The 25,431-nt window shown below is 38.5% G+C and overlaps 1 protein-coding gene across 14 annotated transcripts in view; it reads right to left on the bottom strand.

Annotated features, from left to right (window-relative positions):
* Positions 1-25,431, bottom strand: part of rimbp2a (RIMS binding protein 2a) — a 52,610-nt gene that overhangs the window by 12,285 nt on the left and 14,894 nt on the right. For 7 of the 14 annotated variants that reach the window (XM_067484524.1, XM_067484530.1, XM_067484531.1 and 4 more), the window contains 12 exons: positions 14,721-14,810; positions 12,728-12,850; positions 9,238-9,342; positions 8,067-8,117; positions 6,382-6,405; positions 6,008-6,122; positions 4,825-4,988; positions 4,566-4,645; positions 4,332-4,441; positions 2,418-3,236; positions 2,112-2,135; positions 834-985 (listed from right to left, as the gene is read on the bottom strand). In XM_067484524.1, coding sequence (XP_067340625.1) covers positions 834-985; positions 2,112-2,135; positions 2,418-3,236; positions 4,332-4,441; positions 4,566-4,645; positions 4,825-4,988; positions 6,008-6,122; positions 6,382-6,405; positions 8,067-8,117; positions 9,238-9,342; positions 12,728-12,850; positions 14,721-14,810 — 1,857 coding nt within the window. The remainder of the gene's footprint in view (positions 1-833; positions 986-2,111; positions 2,136-2,417; positions 3,237-4,331; positions 4,442-4,565; positions 4,646-4,824; positions 4,989-6,007; positions 6,123-6,381; positions 6,406-8,066; positions 8,118-9,237; positions 9,343-12,727; positions 12,851-14,720; positions 14,811-25,431) is intronic. The other 7 variants (XM_067484526.1, XM_067484536.1, XM_067484537.1 and 4 more) reach the window with 5 other exon arrangements.

Genomic DNA, 25,431 nt, shown 5'->3' with positions numbered 1-25,431 from the left:
TAAAAAAATCATACTGAATACATCAGAAGTGAAAACATGATCACATCCCATAGTTTTATAAGATTTTTATTATTACTCTTTCCACATGTACCACCCTTTGTACTGTGTTTCAACATCGCTACTTTATTAGTTAATATGACAAAGAAAAGGAAATGGCAAATGTCCTCTTCATTCTGAGAAAAATTCTGAATAAAAGTTTCAGTTTTGCTCCAGTATGTGAAGCACATAAGGCAGAAAGCATTGGGCTGCACTGCACATTGCATTTTCAGTGCATAGCAGATTTTTTCTGTTGTTTTTTCACTAATTGTCAAAGTTTTAATTTGATTGATTGTTGCAGCCACAGTCAAAAGTCTTTTATTTATTGACCCATGGAGAGCAGCACAGAAGCAATTTGAGGTATATTTGGGTTCGGGGTTGATTTGTGACATCAGACATTGTATGTTGATTTACTTTAGCGGGCACCAGAGGGAGTAAGAGACCATTCCAATACATACAGGTGTCTCAGATTACCAGGCTTGCACTGATACTAAATCCCAATAGGTGGCACTGCTGTGTGCACCGAGCACACTGATGACATAATGCCACATGGCATCAATTAGCGTTCTATTTGTGATGTTCTAATTTTTCTATGGGATTAAACATGAATAAACAATGTACACATTAGGTATTTGTGTACTGCATGTACACCATTAAATTGTAGCTCCTATACTACTTGGAGTGATGCCTTTAACCCAAATGACTGCCTCACTATCAATCATCATAGCTTATTTCAACAGAGAGAAAATAAGAATATCGTGTTTATAGCTTGTTTATACCAATACCTGTTAACTCACCCTTTGTCCTTTAGTGCAGACAGCATAACCAATGACATTTGCTCCATTAGATGTGCGTGTGGGAGAGAGGATTGGGGGCTTCCAGCAGACTTGAAGGACCCCTGGAGCCTGCCCACAGAGCACCTGTACATCCTGGGGAGGCAGAGGAGGGCCTGGGAGGCAAGAGAACAGGTGTAAAAAGAGATGTAATAATATCAAAAAGGTACAAGCAGGAGAAAAGTTTGTGAAGCATTCATCAAATGAGCAAGTGGGGTCACACAACCATGCGGAGAAATGCTTACAAGAGGGGTGTTGAGGTGGGGGAGGATTTAGAAAACAACAACGTTAGTTCATTTATAAATTGTCCTGCATATATAAATTTGTGAAAGCAGTGCATTCAGACATATTTTTTGTTTTGTTGTGATCCACAAACAGTGGGGGTGTATTCAGAAGACACTGTGTGTACTATAAGATGACGTATATGATGACTTTTATGGCCCTTCACCACCCAAAGATAGTGGTGGAGGGTAATTTGAGTTGTGAAGGGAAGTCTTCTTAGCACATTAGTTATTTACAAAAATATTTTCAGAATTGTATTTTTGATCTGTATTCTTCTCGTCTACTACAACTTTACACTACGCGCTTACTAAGGATAAAGAAATACAGGTCAAATTGAACAATGTGGGTTTCTGGGACTATGAGAAACACTGTTGTCTCAGCATGCAGGACACAATCCAGAGAGACTATCCACAACACATTCTTTGTCTTCCATACTCCCAGATGACTTGACAAAGCATGCACAACTGCAATGGAGCAGAAGCAAATGTAAATGTGTACTAATGGTCTTTTCAGTGAGTACTGAAGGGACACTGCTCGAGTCCAGGCTAGGCTACAGGCTGAGGAAATGACTCATGAGAATAATAACTGATCAAGACTTGTGATGCTTGGCTGTTCTCTAATTACTGTAGTGATGTGAACTGTGCAGTGAATACATTTGGGCAAAACTGCATTTCAGGTTGGTTTCAAACAACAAATTGTGTTTAAGTTTCAACAGATAGCAGAATGGCACCATTGTAGATGAGAAAAATGTTTCACAGTCTCTGAACCGTAAGAAAATGCCATTTTGCCCATATCCTGTGACTAATTGTTCATCTTGAACAATATGCTATAATCATTCCCATTTCATCGACTATAACCCTTTTCCAAAAGTATCATAGCACAAATATTATCTGTGCCCGCAGATCATTTAGTGCCAAGATATATCGGAAACCCAGCCCACGATTGATGTTTTATTCTGACCTGTACAGCAATATGGTGTTGGACCTAGACAAAATACAATACACAACAGTGGAAAGGTAAGGCATTGTACTCTCAAACAGCACAATATGTTACAATTTGATATGTCCTTATATTATATATAAATGAACTAACATAGACAGAATAGTAGCAATCATAGACATTTGTAATGTCTATGTGTCTTACATACAGACTACAACATTGCTTGAAATGTGTAACAATGTAAGCAGGAAAAAACATTGTTTGTTATGGGACTACGTATATGTCATTTATATTGTATGTCTATGTATAAACTTGATCCTTGCTGACCTGCAGCCTGAGTGCAAAACTCCACACCAGCTTCTTTTCTCTCTCTCTGCTCCAGTGGCAACTGCCATGGGACCTGGTGTGGCTGTGCTACCACCGTCACTTTGTACACTGTCAGGGGCTTCAGGTTAAGGAAGCGTAGTCTATACCTTCCTGGCTTTACCACAGCATGCTCGACCCCATCCAAGAACACTGTGTGACCATAGTTACTGTTGCTAGGCAACCAGGAGAGCTCAGCAGTGTCACGCTGAATGTCATCCACCCGCAGACCGCATGGCGCCACCACCACATTGGCTCCTACCAGCAAGGTGCACCGCAGCTCATCTGACAAGCCCCGGTCAGTGATGTTTTGCACACACACACGATGAACACAACCATCAAGGTCCAGCTTCTCCAGCAAACACTTGGTACGGCCACCATATGGTATACTGGCACGAAGCTCCCCATCTACTAACACATTGTAGCCAGAGATATTCCCCCAGCCCAAAGGCACCAGTGGAGGCTCCCATGCCACAATGACGCTACGTGCCAGCTGCTTGATCAAGGTGATTTTTCGGGGATAAGGCACAACATCTTCAGCCAAGTCCTCAGGGTCCAGGGGCCCCCCTGTCCCATTGCTACAGGGAACCAAGGCATTAGCTAAGCCTAAAAGGCCATCTTGGGATGCACCTCCATCCACTGTCATCAAGGCCAGGTGTGTATGGTCCAGTGGGCCCAATTCCTCCCCTCCCTCCCCAGCTTGAATTGCCAGCTTTTCCTTGTCCTGGACAAACTCCACGAAGTTAGAAGGGACAAGTCCTCGCTGGCCATCTAGCAGTTCCCCTGTCAAAAAGAAAATAAGTTGAAAGGCAGGTATGGAAGATAAATAACCCAAATTTGTGAACAAAAGGCCTAATGTCAGCCAACTGAAAATACTATTCATCAGCAGTGTTAGGAAAATGTCCTTTGGTGGTGCCTGCTGTAAATGTTAACATTTACAGGCTTTACTAATGGCTTCTAACAAGACAAAGACAATTGGAGAGCAGTAACATGAATGCACACAACCATCAGTAAGAGCTATTTGCCTTCGAGGTGGAAATGAGTCATGGTGTGAGAGGTGGGAGATATGTAAACATACAGTATGTACTCCCAAGATTTAGCACTCCTTCTCTGATGCTATCCTTTGTACTCTCTCCAGTATACTGAGAACTGAGAAAACAGCTCCTTTCAACATTTCGAAGAACTTGAACTTAAGTTCACTGCTTTTATACATTTGCACAAACATCTCAGAGCATGCGGATGCAGTGTCAATGCAGAGAAAAAGGGCTTAGATTTACACCGCAGTTTTTTTTGCAAAATGAAGAAGTCTGACTTCAAAAAGCTCCCTATCATGTTGTCTTTCAATCCCCTTTTCCACAGAGGTCTTTGGAATATCTTTCCATCTTTCCATGTTTGTATTGGTGTGTGTGTGTGTGTGTGCATGCTTGCGTGTGTGTGCTGATGATTAAGCTTAGCCCCACTGGATTAGTCATCAAGCTAAAAGGGACCAAGATCCCATCTTGACAACAGCTTGGTCTGAGGCCTGAGTCTCCCTCCTACGCGGTAAATACAAGGCTCCTCCACAAAGCCATCCAACCTCACCCTTCACAGCTAATGAATCACTGCAGCTGAGTACTACTGTGTCTGTGGCAGCAGAATTCCTAGCAAGGGGGATTAGGATTGCAGTTGATGGAAAAGCCTTCATAACTCTCAAGAGATTATACAAGAAAATCACTCTAGTAACTGTTAAAAAGTTTACAGAACTTTTTCATGGTGACACTCGAGAATACTTACAGTACATGCTAGTATAAAATAAAATGCAGTACAGGCCATACATACAGATAAATACAGATCTACTTTCAGGACAACTCCAAACATAACACTTTTTTTACTTCTCACCTTCATAGAAGCCATCATCATCCATGTCTCCATACACATACAGATACTTTCCAGCCACAAGGGGTAATTCTGCCTCAGGATGCTCATTTGGTCCATCGTAAGGGTTATAGCTAAAAGAAAAATTGTTAACATTTGACTTTTTTAGTTTTCATTAATCCTACCATAATCTCAAACACCAAAAAAATTTGATTTAAGATTATATAATCAACAGGTGCCTAAAACTGCTCTGCTTACCTGTAGCGGGCAGTGCAAAGGCGGACCTGGCCTGTGTAGCGAGGCTTGGACCTGGGAGATTGGATGGCCTCATCCTCCATCTACAGAATGGGAAGGGAAACCAAAGCTAAAAGTTATTCACATTCACAATTAAAACTCATGATATTCAAGAAATTCCGGGTAGCCTATGGCAACACTATGCAAATCAGATTAACTAGGGTAAGTATCATGAAGGCATGAATTCTACAAGAAATAATAGGATAAAATTTAGTAATCCCACCTCTGATGGGGTTGGCCGTCGATAGCTCCTGGGGCGGTCCGTTGTCACGGTGCTGGGTTTGAGAGACAGCAGTTCTCCTGCTGGTTGATCTCTGTCTCCAGTCTGCGGTGTGCAGGGCAAGAACTGGGAGATCAGTAGCGGTTTGTTTGTTGCGCTCTCATTGCCTGGGAGACATTGATTTCCATAAGGAAAAAAAGAGCAACTGTCATTCCTTCTGCACCTTTTCATTGCTCATTGCACAGTTATCAATCTCCTGTTGAGGCAAGTGTACAGCAAATAGTCTTGGTAGCAAAGCTATTCCAGCTTAATCAACAACACTTGTCTACATTTGTTCTTAATACCAATGAGTTCCTCATGAGAGAAAAGAAAACATTAGAAAAATGCAGCAAATAAAAAATAGGAAGCTGTAGCACATGAGAATGATGATACATTCTTCAGGAAATTAAAGTAAGTCAACAACATGGATCCTCTGCATCACTGGGTTCTTGTGGTTTGCGTGTGAGTATTATGCATTAGTACAAAAGCAACATTGAGTTCCTCCTCTGTGTCAAGTGAAATGAAAGATAAAACAGGATTTCCAGCACTTCAAAGCACTATGGTCTCTGCCAGACTGTATAAATCTACATTGTTGATTTGGTTGTATCTGCTGGCACTGCAGCTGGTATTACATGTTAGAATACTGATGTGTTAAACCACATTCATGCAAAACATTAGACATGATGTGATCAATTAGGCCAGATACTGATTAAGAATAACAAGTATTCCCGTTAATGGTGTCCACCTCTGGTCAAAAGTGAGCTGATCCAGCTGTTATGTGGGCTGTCTGGAGATTAGATCACTGAGACTAATTTCATTCTGATCATAAGCCTTTTGATCACATGTAATTTGGTGGATGCTTTTATCTAGAGGGTCTAATACATTTCTTTAATAATGGGAGAAACCTACTGGTAGTGAACCATTTTACCCTGTAGCCTTAGTAATGTGTTTCTTTCTCCAATACACCACACAAAGCCACACTCAGCACTGAATAAAGATATAAAATCACCATTTACCAAAATAGCCTACCATTATTACTACTACTGCTACCGGTGCTACAGCTACTACTAACAGAAATACTTACAATTAACTATAGAGTTAAAATATGTAATCTGCTCAAAACTCCAAAGTTCGGCTATTGACTTGCCTGTCTTTTGCTGGGCTTTAAATCCAGTGAGGAATCGTGGGAGTTTCCTGTCTGTTGAGAGGGGGATCTGAAGTGTGGAGGTGGAATTAATTTTAAGGATGTCCACAGTATCAGACTGCAAAAGGAAACATCATATCATAGACATATCAGAGGATGTCAAGGAGGACATACTGTAAATGGTGTACAGTTGGTATAGAATGTAGAAAGAAATTTAGCAGTACCCTATTCAGTCTCATCAGTGTACCTATGGATTCTCAAAATCTGCAAAATCTCCACAAATATATGCCTGTATATATGATGCTTTATGGATTTGCTTAAAATTCATACAAACAGCTGAAGGGAAATGAGACTTGCCAGGGAGAAAAAATAAATACCTGAAACATTCTGTCCTTATTGGTCTGTTCAGACAGAAAGAAGGGAACAGAAAAAAGTAAAGAAATAAGAGAAAAAATAAAAGGAAAAATAGCATTGGGCAAATAAATACAAATGTAATAAATGCAAATGTGGAAAATGTAATGCGAAACAAAAAATGTATTAGTACAGACAAACATACAGAAGCAAAAGAGAAATAAAGCAAAATGAGCAAAAATGACAAAGTGTATAGTTATGCTGAACTGAAAAAGTCTAACAACTACAAAATAGCTGTGGGGATAAAAGAATATAAAGGGTTTGCTTATTTGACCCCATAGTCAATGCAGCTATATTTTTCATCCTGTTGAAGAGTATGTTTGCCAATTAGTGCACAAACACATGCCTGTGAAAAAGTATAAATTAATTCAATGGATTTGTAAGTAGTGAAATAACATCTTGACTGCAGAGTTTCCACTTCTGTGACCCAACTCTTTGTTTTCCTAAGCCACACTCAGACATCCCCAGTAAAATTATTTTCAATAGTTTCAGTTGGATAATAAGACAACCTCACTTGAACTGCACTCTAGAGAGTCTACATCATATTGTCATCACAAAAGGATTTGGAGTGAAATGAAAATGTAATTTTAAATAGATGAGGTGGTGACAAGCATCTTAAAGACTGGGATAAACCCCAGCAGGTCACTGATTTGATCAAAGGGAAAGTTATAAAATTATTCAAGGTCATCTTGGATGCAGGATTCATGGGATGCATCAAATCTGGAACTGTGAGAGAAAACTTTATATAATTTGTGTATTTTTACCTTTAAACATTCAATTATTATGTAGGTGTTGGTCCTTGTTGTTGAGAAACTGCCTACTATTTTGAAAAGTGGAACATTTACCGCAGGGAAGAGGTGGTTTTGAATAATAAATAACCTACATGATACTACTACTACTGTCATTGCAGAATTTAATATTGAAGCCATGATTTATGCCACGCCATCTCTTTCAGGCCAGAGGGCATCTATTTAACCAAGTTATTAAAGTCCCTGCACACTCACTGTCCACCCACACAAGTTTCTTCACTTACCTGGCCTAATGAGACCTCATTTCCAGTGTGTGTGTGTGTGTGTGTGTGTGTGTGTATGTGTGTATGTGCGTATGTGTAAATGTGTTGTCATATAGTGCATTAATCTCCAGAGGTGCAATAAATTTAAAAAATAAACTTTGTAGGGTTATGGACAGTAATAGATTTGTCATTTGGTTAAAAATTTAATTGAATAATTTATTAAATATATTTTGTATTAAATACAAATTAGGCACATGTTTTATCTGTCTGGAGTTTTTGTAATGTATGAATTAAAAATGTCCCTCGCACTTACATCTTACATCCAAAAAAACTATTTTCACTATCTTCTGTGTCATTATGTGTTTGTTATGAGTGTAGACTTATTTAATTTACATTTTTATTTAGATTTTAGTTAAAATGAAATACAACACAATAAGGTGCTGAATACTTTCTAAAGTATATAGTAGTGTTCTATAATGGGAGCACATTGCCATTTGCTCATCTGCATTTCCTTATCTGTTAAACACACAGAACATTTTGAGTTTTACCTCATCAGCTCAAAAAAGGGGGGTAATCTATATTTAACAAAGGTAACACTGAGCTAACGCTGGCTATCTGTGTTTGTTCATGTTACTGTACCTCTAACAGGTGTACTGCTTCTTCATGCTCTTGTTCAGCTTGAACCCAAGCCTGCAGAGACCACAGAAACACAGAGTGACAGCTGACACCATGATCACAGTCCATGAGGCAGAGAAGGCAGCACATGGCTGACATACTGTCAACACAGTACCCTGAGTCTCACTGATGGATCACTGTGCTAGTGTTTAAGGAGATTCTTAGATTTGAAGACACAACTCTGATAAAGACAGCGTAATTCTGAGTAATGTTTGTGTCCAAGTAATAACTGGTAAATGAAGTACAGTCTTTAACATTTAATAATTCCTGGAAATCAATGAGACATTTGTTTGTCAGTCTTTCTTCTTAACAACCATCAGTGCATAGTTGGGCCTGTAATTACAATAAGTGCAGTACAGATACGCAACAGACAGGCCTCACAGATTTCTGAGGAAGCATTATGCATCTCTTAATGATCAAATCAAAGGCTGGGTGTTTAAATCCACTAGATATTTTAGGAATATTTACAAATCAGTCATCATAAGAGGATTTTATCTTTTTTTAGCTTTTCAATAATTGACTTGGAATAATTCTGCAACAGGACAAAGACACAGCAAATGAAGTGCTTAAAGCTACGTAGATTAGTTTTATTTATTTATTCAAAATTCAGGCTTGAAACCCAAGGCAGATAATTCAATATCCTCGATATCTCAACAGCCACCAAATAATCAGAAGCACTTGTTTTTAAAGTGTCACTTGTGATGTTTGAAGCTTTATTTAACTACTTCTTGAGCAGAAGAACGTGCTAGTAGCTTTTAGAATACAACACCTAGAAAAAAACAGTAATGTCTGCACAATGAGAGATGTTTCTAATATGTATCCATTTATCAACTAGTAACAAGTTCTTCATGACACAGTGAAAATGATACGAAAAGCATTGCAGCTGAGACTGCATGTCCAATAAAATCTGCTGAATTTTGGACAGGTTTAGGGGGTCTATGTATTTCCTGATACAGTAACAGAGATTCAGTAACAGTGACTTAGCACAAAGTGGCTACTGATGCATCAATAATTAAACAAGGAGCTGAAGCTGCCATGAAGTCGCTGTTCATAAAATGAATGACATGGGACGGTAATGTTAAAAGAGTACATGAAATAAGTTTTCAATGTTTGATTATAAACCACGTGACCATACCTTATGCACTTGGCTGATCTGCTTTTGCTTGTTGTGATGGGCCACCAAGGCTTGCTCATGCTTTATCTGCAGCTGCTGCTTCAGGTCTACTGCCTCATGCATATGCTAGAGACAAACGGATAAAGAGGGATGGAAAGGAGGAAAGTGTCGATATGCTGGAGAGATGTTATGAATAAATGATTTTTGAAAGTATCTCAAAAGAATTATCCGACCAGTGTCTTAATGAACTGATAGTGACAAATACAATAAAACTAAACCTTGAAAGTCTGAGACAGTTCTTTCATAGCGCTGAAATGAGAATGTGTTCTGCAGTGGGCTAGCTATCATACCCAATCCAACTGAAATGTACATCCTGATCTGAAAAAAATGATTTTCAAAACAGTAGTTTGATTTAGTTTAACATCATGAAATGTTCCAATTAGTTTTCATACAAAAAGTTAGATGAGGAGATTAAACTCATCACCAAATTTGACAATGAGGAGCAAAAACTTCCTTTAATGGAAGACACCAGAGACAAAATCAGGCTCAGGATGTGCGGCCGTCTGTCTCAATCAATTGAGGTGAGTAGAGAGAGACACAAACAAAAAAAATGAGATTCATTACAAGAACTGAATACTGAACTAGAAATATTGTGCCCAATCTCTCGGATGAAAAGTGCTTTTCTGGTGCATGAGAAAAAAAAACTTTTTAAGCTTCCACTTTTTAGGGCCCATGCAGATTTGTGTTATACACAGACTATAAATTGGGATGAATTCTTATATCAAGGCTCTGAGAAAGTTTTAGACAGACGTGTTTTGCAAAAGGCCTTGTTTTTAGTTTAAAGTGTCCTGTTCATTTTTACAAAAATCTCCTTTATATTCGTGATTTGCTAAGCTAAATGTCTAGTCACATGAAGCATATAGAAATATTTCTAGAATCATTTAACCTATTATGAAATTATTTTCTTAAATGTTGATTCACTCAGTTTCTAAATGTCGATTCTCAGGCTGTCAATTGAGTTCATCATTGTAGTAAGGAAAATATTCTTTTGTTAGTTTTATGCTAACCTGTTTCCTCAATTTGTAATGCATATCTATCAAATCTAACCCAGTTCATACTGCAAACTGACACAGACAAAGCTGTCACACACAGTCACCCACGCTGATCCCAAATCTACACATTTCCAAATTAGCCAAGTCATGACTATACAGTATCTATCCATGAAGTCACGACGAGATGCCAAATCTTAAAGAAACAGAGTTAAGGCCATTCGATGTTTCTGTGGGCTTAAGATGAAAAGACAGCTTAAAAACTTCTGACATTCATCATTTTCTCTGTGTTCACTCTCCCTTGAAAGAAAAAAAAGAAAAGTAAAGCCTCTTTACCTCCCGAAGTGGCTTTGAGGTGTCCTGAGCAGACAGCCACTGATTTGCATAATCAGGGAGAAGCTCTAAGCTGCAAAGAACGGGGCTGGCTCAGAGCCTGTCACTTAAAGAATAGTTTTTAACCCTTGGATATTGGATATTCATACTCACCACCATTTGCAGCAAACACCTGGACTTCAAGTGTTTTGTTTATTAATTCAATTTTCCAGACATATTTTCCAGCCTGCTGTTGCATTCAAATAAAACCCTTTCTTGTACAGTATTAGTTGGCGGTGTTTCCAGTCATTAGACTACTGCCAAGCTTTCCTATCACAGATTCCTCAATCCAAGTACTGTACGAATGCAACATAAAGTGGTAAAGCAGAATTGATTTATAGTACACTATGCTGCAGGACAGATACCTAAAGTTTACTGCCTAATAAAGGTGGAGACTTAAAGGGAGACTTTATCAATTTTCAACTTGCTCTCTATGGCTTTAGTTTAGGGTGTAGATGTACATTAATGCTTTTAAACTTCCCTCTGACCCTTTATTAAAATATTTCTCTGCTTCTAGCTGAAAAACTCCTCCAGATGACATCATGTGGTATGTGGCTTCTTAAACTGTGTCACTTATTCAGTGAGCACATCAACCCCTATAGAAATGTGATAGCAGATTTTTTTGTTTGCACCATTGTATCTATTTTGTTTTGACTAGGAAAGAGAAAAAATTAAGGTTGTCTTTCAATATGTTGTATTTATAAGGATAGTGCATGGTATAACATTCTCTGAATAGTCTCTTTGTGTTCATAATCAATACACAATGAAAAAGTGACAAACTGTTTTTTGCTGTATTAGACAGCAGGTCAGTTTTTCTTATGTGGGTACATTTCTCTCTCGAATATCCTGACAAACAGACGATCGATAGGAGATGCAGGGAGGCGAGGATTTGTAATGAGACTACATCTCACAGCACACCAAGACCGTGTCTGATTGCTATTGGCAGACCAGAACACAATGAAAAAAGAGCCTCAATGACACCTCGCCTCATGCGCTTCCTTTAAAACTTTTCTTTAAAAACAAAGCGGGCAGTGAAATCCAGGTATGAAAAATCTCCATATCTGATGAATGGTGTGTTATCCTTAATTCACAACCACTGAAGTGAAAAAGAAACGAATAGAATGAGGGTGACAGCACTGGAGAAATGCAGAGGAAAAAGAGGACAGAGAAGCTTGGTGGTGATGATACAGCAAGAAAAGAGGATAAAGGGCTTAGACCTAAACTTTTAGCTTTGTCCCCTTAGCATGTATGATGGCTATTGCATTTATATTTGAAACATGAATGCTCAGTGGTCTCAGAGAAAAGGAAGAAATGATCCCATATACACCTAAACTACATGTCACTTCAATTTCTCTGCTGTGGAAATTCTGGGCAGAGAAGATGAATTTGTTTCTATAATGAAAACGAAATACTTTGTACTGAGACACTTTCTGGCAGAATTTCTTACCTTTCTATCAATGCTGCAAATTGTCCTCATTAACATTACGAATGCGTTCTTTATTAAGTTTTTAGTGCTCTTAAGAAAATAGCTGAGGGCATAGACTTTTGCCAGATGCAAAGACTGGACTGAAAAGATGAGTCAGGAGAAGGAATTATAATTAAGTGGGAAGTCCAGAACAAGATTGTAAACTTCATCAAACTTTTAAAAAAAGATCTACGACCAATAAACTTTTATACAGTTTTTACAAGAATTCAATTATGAGCCGACAGAATGGGGAACGGGGGAGGGGTCGCTTAAGGAATCAGAAATAGAGAGCAAGGAAGAGCTTAAGGGTCCCAGTTTGCTCCAGGTATCCTGGGGGCCTGGTGGCTCAGTTCTGAGAAATGCATTAGGTTTGGATGTGGAAAACAGCAGGTTCAAATCCCACCCCAACATGTGTGGCCCCACCCAGCCACCAAGGGAGACCATAGTGCTGCTCCCAAGCTCGGATAAAATGGGAGGGTAAAAACACATGCTATATCAACATGAGGTATATGTATTTACTGTGGCAACCCTTGAAGGGACAAGCCAAAAGCCATTAAACTATTAAAAAGAGCATATCCTTTGTTTAGGAAACATAGGATGAAAAAACAGTTTAAACAAATCTTACCTTTAGAACATTTTCAAAGTTCTCTATTTTGCCTTGGAGTTGGCTCCTCTGCTGCTGTGCCACGTCTCTCTCCTGCCTCACTACAGCAAAGGTCTGTCTTAGGTGGTCATAGTCTGATTGTACCTACAGTACATGGACAGAAAAAGTCCAGGTGCAAGGGAGGGATGAACAAAAATACACAAATGGAGCAAAAGGAGATTAAAAGGAGTGATTACAATGTGATTATGAAATACTATTACAGAAGTCAACAGAGAAAGAGAAAAACAACAAAGTGAAGGAATGAAACGTTTTAATTTGCATTTTGTTTTACGTAAAGAGTTTCACAATGTTCACAATGCACCCATTATTCTGAGGAAAGCATGCAGCTTTTGGGGTTTGTTCTTAAAGTAGTCTTGCTTTTTAGATTTATAAATAGAGGCACTTTTTTTTTGGCTAAAGAGTTGACTGGGAGTTCACAGTCTTAAGAAAAATTAATCAGCACAATTTAATTTAGCCTTGATGAGACAGAGCTGCTGACTCGAGCACTGTGCCTCATTTAATCATCAGTCAGAGGCCTTAAGCTAAGCTGGTTCCTCTAAAGGTGGCCTCCTAGGGTTGAGCAGAACATTCCTCAGCGATACACCCATCCTCTCATTAATTAACAAAAGAGACAAGCGCAATAGATGAGCTCACTCACTCAAAGTGCAACAAAAACTAGACAGCTGCAAAGGAAATTAGTTCCGTCTTGCAGAGGAATTTATGACAGATGCTCAAGCATCATCTGAACTATAGTTGTTGCACCATAGTTGCACCATAATTGTTATTATTTTAATAAAGGAAGGCTTTGGAGATATTTAAAGATGCTTTAAGACATAAAGTAGGTAAGGAACAGCTATAAAATAAAAAAAATGGAGTAGGACATAAAGTCCACCATTAAAAGTAGTGATCTGGTTATAAAAACATGTTAGTATTCCAGTGTCTCCATCAAAGAGAAATAATCTTCCCTTAACAATTCTGTTAAACGAAAAAAGGGGTGTTGTCAATATTTCTTCAAAATTTTAATCCCCGTCGACAACCAACACCCACACTCAATACTGGAAAATCTGCTCCGGGGTGGTCAAAATAACAACAAGCACTGTGATAAATGTCTTATTTATGAGGCTTAAAATATTATATCAGGTAATTATCTTGATCTCTGACAAAGCTTCCCTAAAGCAAGTTCAATTTATTTTCTGTAATTATATTCCCACTGTCTTGTTTCTCATTGCTCACAGTCTCTTTCTAGAGTCCAACACATTCTACCAGTGTCTTTGCCATGACTCCCCTTACAAGCCAGCCATGCTCTATACAATGAAATTCTAACAAAAGCACACACTTTTGCCCCACTTTCTTTTCATCTCTGTGCCCACCTTGTCAGTACACAGATGGCATCTTTTTGCGTGGCACATTGGACCAAAAGCTCTGAGCCAAGTCCCTGGACATGTGTCAAATCTGCCCTCTTTGTGAAAGGCACTATTAGCGCCAGAGTAGCTAATCGCCTACCATCAGACTGTCACTGTCTATCCGTCTGGATCTGTGCGTGCGTATGTGTGCCTGTGTGTTTATGTATGACAGTGTGGAGTGTGAGACTCAGATTGACTGGGCTGGTAAGGACACTGTGAGAGGAATGGGAAAAGGAGCAATAGTGAGTTTGTTAGATATGCAATGAAATACCAAATAACACATTAGAAATACCAGGAATGCATCCTGTCAGTGGAGAGACAACAATCTGAAGAGGTGGCACGGGATAACATATTGATCTGTAGAGATGGATCACTTATTCATACGATTGATGTTACAACCATTTAAAAGTCATTTGGTAACTCATATGTATGTAACCCCTATAAAAATAGGACTGTAAAATAGAATTGTTCTATTATTGAATATTGGCTCATTAATCACACATCTTCATTGTCTGCATGCAGCCCACATGTTTGTCCTTGCATCATATCCTTATAGACGGCCTGTGTGTTACCTGGTCATACTTAGATGCCTTCAGGTGGTGGTTGATCAGCTCAAGCTTTAGTTGATTTTTCTCCTGCAAGGCAGCATGGAGCTTTGCTTTCTGAATAAACAGAGAGAAACAAACAACAGTTTAGTGTGTTTTTACATTACGGTAAATTATCTTTCTCATTGCAAAGACTTATTCATGTCATGTACTCAATCCACACAGCTTAACTCCACCTTAAAAGTGTGATGTAAGCGACAGATGAAAGACTCAGGTGAGTGCCAATACCTCCCTCCGTCTCCATGAATGTGTGTGTGAGACTAAGCTTTTTCTTTAAGATGCTGTCTGAAGGACAAAACCCACAGCTGCATACTGTCACCCTCCATTTGGAATCTGGCATTAGAAACGGAGGGGGATAGCTGAAAAAGAGGGGGGCTAAGGAAACAGATGAGGAGCGAGAGATGATGGGTTAAAGAAGGAAACTGCGATGGAGGGATGGCGATAAAGAGCATTGGTAAGTGGGATCATGCTTGAGGGAGAAATGGAAATGAGAAAAAGAAACTGAGAGGAGAAGGATGGAAAAGGGTGTGTCAGTCAAATGCTAAATTAGCAAAGGAGAACATGTCCGTAAAACCCAGTGAGTTTAGGATGAGATTAAGTTGCACACCATGTAAAAAGGATAGAAAAGAGGTGTGCAGTTCCTGTCTGCACTCTCCACTGCTCAGATTCACATTCAGAAGTTGTCATGCCACTGGTGCTGCAGGTACTCAAGCATTACATAATTGCACTAGACTTAAACTAGGGCAATGTTCTCCTCCTATCACAGCCCTGAGCTTTCAAGAGTCATTTCACTGCAACTGGTCATATCCCGGCACATCATACAACTTAATGCTGGTGTACTGAGCTCTTACTACTGAGCATCCTGCCCATAACATGTTGTGTTGTGTGTTCAGCTATGTCTTTAAACAAACTGTAGTCTCTGAGAAGATCATGGGTTTCATTTTCCAGATAACTCTAGCAGCATAGAATAGTTCTCAGGCTCTGAAAGTGCATTTAACTCAAATGCCCTCTACATAAATGCATTCATGTACCATAATAAGCTCTCCTGAGCATGGATGCTATGATATACTCAAGCAAAACAGTTCAAGCTTTTTTTTCAGCTTTCAAACAAGAAGACATGCAGCTTTGAGGTTTATGATAACATTTATCAGTACACATCAAGGAACTGAATAAGCCCATGCCAAGCAGAAGAAAAGAGGAAAAACAGACAAAGTAAAAGGCCTGCTAGGTTCATCCATCTCTGTACAGGCAGAGAGACAGCCAGGGCTGTCGGAGGAGGACACAATCAAGCCAAGACACAGATAGAGAACAGACAAGGACAGGAAGAGTCGGAGAGTGGTGAGTGAGTTCACTTGCTGCTCTTATTGTGTAACGCTGTCGCCACATCACATCACTGCAGACTTCAGAGCAGTCAGTGTACAGAGCCACACCTAGCTACAGCAGCAACCACAAACTAAGTTTATGTGCCGCTGATACTTAATTATGAAGATGTGGCACATCATCAGGTGTCATTCTCTGTGCAGTAGTTCACGCCACAAAGAGCCAGAGTGGGGGCTGAAAGGGATGCAAAGATAACTCGAACAAAGGGGACAATATGATAATAAAAAAAGAAAGGAACAAAGAATGACCTTTCAAAAGCTTCTTTTTATGGGCCTCAGGAAAGATGTTGTCTTCTCCACTTCCTCCCACTTCCACTGAATCACATATTCACAGCTCTGGTTAACACTGCGTAACATCTTGTAAACACAGTGCTATACTGCAAAGCCAAGGGACACGCACACATACACACACACACACATTTCTGTGCCAATTTAAACCTTCAATATGCACAAATAAACAGAGAAATCTGGTATGAAAATATCAAGGATACGATAATTAAGGCTTTTCCTAAGAAAAAAACCCTGTGAATTTAACAGAACTCAAAGGACATCTGTGTGTGTGTGTGTGTGTGTGTGTGTGTGTGTGTGTGTGTGTGTGTTTGTGTGTGTGTGTGTGTGTGTGTCTGTGTGTGTGTGCCTCTGCATGCGTGTGAATTTGTGTGTCATTGTGAAATCTGAGATCCATATGTGTGTCTAAGGAGAGTGGAAGGGCTAGGGGGAGAGACTTCAACAATACCAACACACATACTCATCTACGGCCAGACACACACACACACACACACACAAAAAGCATGCACTTTCCCTTCCATCCCTGCCATGATTATCAGTCTCTCCCCAAACCCATTAATTTAGCTGCTGGCCCTAAATCTGCTCTGCTTACTGCAGCCAGGCTCTCACTGAGCTCCCAGACTATATTTTGCATCGATATGAGAGACTTGGAAATCTCTATCTAACATAAGAGTCTGCATTACGCACACAAGTTTATAGAATTTTTTTATCCCAATCCCAAAGTCATTCAGCAGAACAATTGTAGCATCAGAAAACAGGAACCAGTAACTTCCACAATTGGACAAACTTGTGAAAGTTTGAAAGGAAAAGACAAACAAATGATGTGCACATGCTGAAAATGTGCATTACTTTTATTTTTTTGCCTTTGATATTGTTATAACATTAAAACAGCTTGTTGTCTCATTAAATTGTTAGCATATTCTGTGCATCTTCCTGCCATGTCCAGAAACAGCAACTGTATTTCTGGCTTTTGATTTGACCCCGTCATCTGTGCAATTTAGAATGCTTGTACTTCTGCACAGCTTCTGTTCCCTGTGATGGAGCAACTTACAAAGGATTTACAACCACCTAAGAATTTTAGGATTTTTTAGAATTCAGAATATTATTATTACTAATATTATTATTTTTATATAGCATTGATGTAGTTAACAGAAATGTCATTATTTGTTCCAGAGCTAAACAATGTTGTGATCTGGTCTTGTCAAAATCATCCCCACACCTAGTTTACTCCAGTACTTGAGTAAATGTACATATTACATTTAAGCAGTGCTTCTCGTTACAGTGTCACATTTTCTCTCATGTGAGCAATCTTAAATGCAAAGTTGACCACAAGGTTACAACTAGATGTCAGTATGTAAAATGTTTATTTTGTTCCAAATACTACAAATAATCCCCCAATGGGATTGGTTCATGTGATGTGTTCAAACGGATCTATTTCGGGCTAAGCATGAATGGGAAGCATCTTAAAATAATTCCTGCTTCATCACAGAGTACACACAGCTTTGTTTAATCAAATGTAAATTTACTTCTGTCCTCATAGCTCTATTTGGCAGTAAGGACTTTAAATCCTGAACATGCTGGATTTAACAGTGATGTAGGATTCAAGTTTATTTAAGGAAGTGCTTATGCTTTCAAATTGCGGATATGCCACTTAAGTATAAAAACACATTATGGGGAATTAATTGCAACATGCAAGGCATCTTGGATACGCTTAATTTAGAAATACAGGTTTTTGAACATATAGCAATTTAATATTTGGTTAGGAACAAGTCACAAGCTGCTGCACCTATAATGGAGAAAGTCGGGGGTGCAGATATTTCTACGGTGGCTTCCGACTCTAAATAGGATTCTTGTGGGTGGAGTATTGTTACTGTTGCCTTTAACTCCCAGGAGGATTGTCATTAATCAGATGTCACAGTGAAAACATTTTGTTCTACTTAATCGTTGGAGGAAAGAGATTGGAGGCTTTATATAAAATACAAGCAAATATAAAAGAAAATATAAAAGAAATAATTAGTTCTGCTAAAAGTCCAATTTTGCTGCTTTCAGGTGTTTGTAATACTTTTTTCTCACCACAGCTGCATTTGAAAGGTAAACTGGAGTCCATGACTAAAGTTTGTGAAAATTAGACAATTGTATTTTCTGTACTTTTAAGGCTAAGGATGCATTCTCACCCCATTCTTCATCCTAAAATAAAGCATAATCTCTTCCCTGTTATCCATTGTATATTAAGTTTATCTCAGACAGGCTGCTTAAACTGATCCTCAAATAAAAGAATTCATGCTACTGCAGCATTCCTGAAATACTGTGATATTATAAACAGTTAACTCCCTCCCCTCCTCTCCACTAAACATTGTGATAAGTGGTTTAATAGGCTGTCTGCAGTTAATGTGTGTGTGCATATAAGCAAACCTAATGACTGTGTGGCTTTGTTGCTTAGAAAATGGGTAAAAGTAGTAAGAGCCACAACCCCACAGCTAATGGCTGCCATAACATTGGCTATCTGTTCAACCATCCATCCATTATCCATAACTGCTTATCCTGTTCTGGGTTAGAAGGGGCTGGAGTCTATCCCAGCTGTCATTAGGCAGGACGGGGGTATACCATGGACAGGTAGACATCTCAGGGCCGCCACAGACAGACATCCTTTAGATCTGGACTGTAGATCTGGACAAATTCTGTAAAAACTGGACAAAGCACCATAGACTTTTGTCTTGACACTATGACTTTTGCCTTAATGCTGTGATTAAATTGAATTTACACTAAAGTATTAAAAATGTACATTCACATTATACATTTGAAGTAGATTTACCCACACTGTATAAACCATCAATAATTCTTCCATATCTACAGATACACTTGCCAGACCAACGTTTTGAAAGTCACAGTTGTAAAAACAAATGGCCTAATAACATCTGACAACTTCTGTTGCAAAGTACGGAAATTTAACTGCAAACTGCATCAATTAGCCACAACACTGAAACCTCTGACATGTGCAGTGGTTAACATTTGGTTTCCCATTAGCACATACTGTATTAGGGGGTTGGGATATATTATGCAGCAAGCAACCAATCAATTCTTGAAGTTCATGTTTGAGAAAAAAGAAAAAATAGACACGTGTACGGACCTGAAAAAAGACAGCTAATACTGTAAGTATCAAAAATTGTTAATAGATAAAAATTTAATCTTTTACCTTAAACAACATTACAGCACTGCAATGCACTGAATGAGGAAACACTTTGAAGGTTAATGTTAACTTTAATGTAGTTGTTCACTAGCACATCCCTAAGTAAATAATTGAAATCAGGGGCATTTTAGAGATTCGTTTTGTAGCATTAGCAAGGTCTTGTACTGCAGTACAAAGGATGATATATAACACAGAGTTTGTCCTCTGAAGGACTTGGAGAGTTCTACTTGATGTCCAGCCAAACATCAGCTTCCCTGGCAGATCTAGTCTCAAGAGCATATTAAGATCACTAGTTTATAAAGTGGTTAATACTGTGTTATACCTCTGGTTTACATAGCTTAAAAAGTCACCTCATGTATCAATGGATACAATTAATTTGTTTCCAGTCTATTTGTGCTTATCATAATGGTAAGCCTATAATTTTTTGACATGGTATAAAAATATTCCTTTTATGTTTCAGTTTCAGTATATTTTTTGCTGGATTAACGATGTGTTTGTTGTGCGTGGGCACACAAATGTATACATACATCCATACAACGTACAAGGCTATTTTTAATAAGTGTAAACTGTGGATACAGATGGCAGTGGGCAATGTCAAATAGTGCATGAGTAGTAGCAAGAATGTGTTTAAGCTTAAGTAAGTTGCATAACTAGCATCTCCAAGCATACAACGCTTATCTGATTCCATAATAAACGCACACACACAGGCATCCTGAGTTAAAACAGTCCAAACCATGTATAACACACTAATCATTTGAGGGAACCCCCTGTTGTTAGTGGATATGTAAATAAAGGTTTGAATAAGTGTTGGAATAAAAAATATGTGACTCACTCCCACAGATTTAATAATGTGGATCAAGTGCAGCTTGAATGGAAATCCATCCTACATAGTCGCAGATGTTAAATATTAATGTCTCAAGCCCAAAAGACTCAACGTCAGGTCAATTTGACTTGAAGAATGAACTGTACAAAGACTCAAATTGGTGCACAAATAAAGGGCCTTCTGGGATATGTAGATTAGATTTATATGATCACCTCTTCTCTTAAGCAAAAATCAAACATCCTCATCTGTTTTATGAGTTTTACTTTTGTGTTTATGTGTGTGTGCGCACTGCCTGTCTTACACAGAATTATTTGAGCCAGAGTTTTATAAAGGAAAGAGAAAGAGGTGAGGCAGTGAGAGGCCAGTGTTACAGTCAGGAGAGATTAATTTATCCTCCATGTAACACACATCCTCATTCACCTCACTCATCAGCCTCCCGACTGCTTCTCCTGGTACCCACCTGACCTTGGCTTACTTTCTGTAATGCCTGGCTTTGTTTGTGTGTTGTATTCATACAGTATAAATAGTCTATACCATTTTAACTTCTGAGTCACCAGTAGTGCTGAATAGCCAACTCCCAAATCACTGCATTCCTCCTCTTCTCAAGCAGTAACGCAGTGAGCTCTCTGGACTTTCACAATTAATCAAAAGCTTAAACATCTCAATATTTATGACCAATTATTCTAATAATCAAATTACTTGAAAATGTAAATACTTGCTGATTATAATCATTACCATTATATTATGAACTAAAAAACTAAACATATTGTGTCATAAAAAAATGCACAGAAAAATGGAATTTACTGTGCACTAACAATCTTACAATTTTATTTCAAGATATGTCCCACTGTGTAAACTGGGTTCAATAAAGCATTCAAAAACATGCAAAAAAGAGGCAACACAAAGATAACTTTAAGAAGTGAGTATGAGGTAAAAATGTTCTAAGTATTAACAGTAGTTTGGTTATTACATGACACTTCAACAATGTATAATTTTGTCATATCATGATTAATTGGTCTGTAGACATGAGTGGCAGGGACAAGAGTTTTGGGTTTTGGACTTTCTGTCAGAATTCTACACAGACTTTAAATGTGGCCTGAACAGAGCCAAGGCGAAGGAGAGAGCCATATATGTGTATATCTGCTTTGACTGCGGACTATGCATGTGAAAAGGTGCTCCAGCTGTACTGTATACGGAGTGCCCTCCAGGGAAAACACTGGACGCCACTGAGAATACACATGTCCCATGGGGAATGTTAGGGCATGTGAGTGTGGAAGTGTGTGCTTGTGTGTGTGTGTGTGCTACATACATATTGTGAGAGTAAGCAATGAGAATGTAACGGGGCTCCCATGATGTGGGAAGCAAAGCTTTTGTCACATCGGTGATATAGTACATTTGATGTGAACAGGATCTATTGTTCCTTCAGGCCGCAGACAGAATGTCAGAGGGCCGGAAAATAAGAAGTTCTGAGGAAGATCAGTGTAATGCTAATCAGGGGCCCGAGAGCTGGTTAGAGATTACATGTGCTTGGATGGACCTCCATGCTCTCATAATGCTTGGATGGGCCTTCATTCTCACAATGCGCAAGTGTGCACACATGTAACTGAGCAAAACATAAAAATTGCCTGCATTTAAATGTGCACGCACATACAACTCCATATTATTTTTTTTATATACAAGCTTGTGTGCATATGCAGATGGACAGGCAGGCACACACTCAAACACACACACACACACACACACACACACACACACACACACACACACACACACACACACACACACAATAGGCACACATGCAGACTACCAAAATCCCAATCTGTAGCAAAACAAACTGCCCAAGTGCTAAATAATTTACATCTGACCCGATTGCACAGTTGCTAAAATGCACAGTAGACTAGAATTATAGCCTTAGTGGAGGTTTCCTAACTGCTGGTTCCAATGTGGGTTTAAAATCCAGATCTACTTTATCTTACATAGCAATAACAACCTAAGGTTCTTCTGCAGTGTCAAATAGTACAAACCTACATTTTATTCTCATCAGCAGGTGCTTCAAACTGCTGCAGACAATCATTAAAATAAAAAATAAGTGCAGGGAAATTATTACCCTAGTACTGGCCTCTTTCCGTTAGCTGTCAGGAAAGTTTAAACTTCATTATCAGAGTTTAGTTATTTAACCAATGATGCTCTATACACTGAATCTCCAGAGTACATTTCTGAGCCTTTGTCCCCAAACTTTGGTAGAATCCAACATCAAAGAGTAGGTTATTGCAGAGTGTGATGTTTCCAGAGCTCATCTTAAAAGGAAGGAAATCTCAGCACTAAGCTGCCTTAAAATAACTAACTTACACACTAACTGGCCAATTTATTAGGTACACCTGTAAAATCTAAAGCATTCCAATAAAACAGCTCTGGCATTAATTTATTTATTTTATTTTTTTCAAATTTATAATTTCTCAGTTTTTAACTTTATTATTGAGGCCATAGTGGGTGCTGGAGATCTGCTGGAGTATATTTTATTAAAAGATGATCTGATGTTTTGGCAACCCTTTCATTGCTATAAAAATAGATTTTGCTCACTTTATGAAATTACAGTTTCGTCTAAATTGTTGTTGTGTTGTTTCCTCTTCTGGGCAGAGTAACATTAAACTGCATCGCAACATGAAAAACATGTTTTGAACAAAACATTAAAGCAACACTTTAATCTCTTATATCCCTATGTCTAGAAAATGGAACATCAAAAAAGAAAATAAGATTTTAAAAACATTTACTCACGTCTGTTTAACATCATCTGAGTACAAGAGAGGTTTATGTGGGAGCAATTTGACTGTATATAATAACAATAATAATAATTTGAATTTTCTATAGAAATATGGAAAAAAAAGTTTTAATGTTTTCTTAACACAGCACAGCAGATGCATATGACTGAATGAGCCATGAGGAGAATCAGACAAAGGAGAAAAACTATAAAACCACAAGCAGGGCACAGTTAGAGATAACTAGTAGTGTTGCTTTAATTGGTTTTTAACAGCACTATCCTTGGACTGACCTATAGTGATATTATGTAGGGCTAAAATACCAAATAGGCCACAAAGTAAGGTTTTTCCTATACCAAAACCTATGCTAACTATTAAAAGCATAATTTAACTAGTTTCAGGGTCTTCAAGGCTTTTAGTGGGGTCATTCAGCAGACTCTTACACCTGTCTCCAATTAACACCAAGTAAAATGATGTAGGTGGCAGATGAGGAATTTAATGTGGTAAAGCTTAATACTTTTGGAAAATATCAAATAAGACATTTGTTTTATGTATCTTTGAGCATGACCTCATTACTTAATGGAAGAAAATGTACTGAGTGAACCGGTTACAACGTATCTAAGGTGAATCAGTACCACAATGTTCATCTGCATCCATTTATTCACAAGCTGCCAAACAGCCTGAAGATTTGCAAGTACGGCAGCTGCATGGCAAAAATAAATGAGGTGCTACTCGTTTAGTTGCATTTAGACTTCATTCAGACATCTGATTACTACTGACTTTCCCTCTCATCTTCCTCTTGCCTCCTTTCAGTGCCCCACCCTCCTCCTCCTCGTTCTTTTTCCTCCGCAGTGCTGTGTGCCTTTTCTTTAATATAACTTCTGTGTTTCTGGAAAAGCTGCCAGGAAATTTGAAGAGGAAATATTCCCTTATTGTTTCCCTCTCTGCTTCCCCCGCTGGCTAAATGACATCAACACTTATGGTGTGTATGCTAGCAATCAATGCAGCACTCACTGATATTCAGTCATGTGTTTGCCTTTGGAGCAACACACGTGTGTACACACACACACACACACACACACACACAATGGTGGTACGGGTGAGGGAAGGGGTTGATGGGGTTGCTATAGAAACTGCTTCAGGTATGGAGTGTCAGGATGATAAAAAAGTAACATATCACATCCAACATATCTGATGCCCTTTAAATTGTCTGAATGGAAGCCTGCAAATATGCACTGCAAACAAGGTAAGCTGTCTAATTTCTGTACTATTTAAATTTGCAGAACAAATAAACTGTGAGTGTACCCCCCCAACTATAGAAAACAAAGCAAACAGCTGCATTAGGCAATAAACAATATAAAAAACCTATATATGCACAATGCATATACGTATAAAATTGATTATGTTTGACATGGATTGGCAGAAGGGATGCAAAGTACAATAAGAATGCATGGATTCACTTAATATTACAGTGAATATGTAAAGAGTGTGTATAACATATATAATGTAGGTGTGTGTCAATGTGTAAATTCCCCATTTTCTATTCTACATCTCACTCAGCCTCTAGCATCAAAGGCACAAGCAATTAGTCTGCCAAGGGGTATGAAATAAAGGAGAATAGTGGCAGAGGAGGAGGATTAGGAGTATTAGGAGTATTTACCCCCATTAATTTTACAACCTCGTGTGGCCTTTACAGGAAAGGGAATAAATACAGTAAATATTGTAGTCCAAGAGAGGAAATACTGTAATACAAGGCTAAATGCTGAAAAATAAGATCTTAGTAGAGTTGTCTGTGCACCAATTGGTTCTCTCTCCTCGACCCTATTTCATTTCTCTTTACCACCCACACAGTCATACATTCTAACATATGTATGGTGGAGGCAAATTAGCATTTCTTCTAATCTACACACACAGAAAATGTGCAACCAAATGCTAACTGATTACTAGCACTGTAAAATACACAAATAATAATTAATAATATGAAAACAACAGCCTACAAATGTTGCATGTGCTCCATGATTAAAAATGTGATGAAAGTTTTCTTATGACACAGTCTACTGTTAGTGAAGCTTTAGGGCAAAACGTTAATACTTTTTATGACCAGAACTTTGGCAAGACATTTAGTGGGTCATTTTACTGGGTTAACAATAGGCAGAAAATGTACGTCCTCATAACCTACCCAAATCTTTTTCACCCAAAAAAATAAACTAAACGCGTCCCAATGAAAAACACACAGATGCCATGT

This window comes from Channa argus, chromosome 18, assembly GCF_033026475.1.
Source record: "Channa argus isolate prfri chromosome 18, Channa argus male v1.0, whole genome shotgun sequence".
Classification (NCBI taxonomy): Eukaryota; Metazoa; Chordata; class Actinopteri; order Anabantiformes; family Channidae; genus Channa; species Channa argus.
The sequence above is the reverse complement of the archived record's forward strand: the minus strand, read 5'-3'. Positions and strand labels throughout refer to the sequence as shown.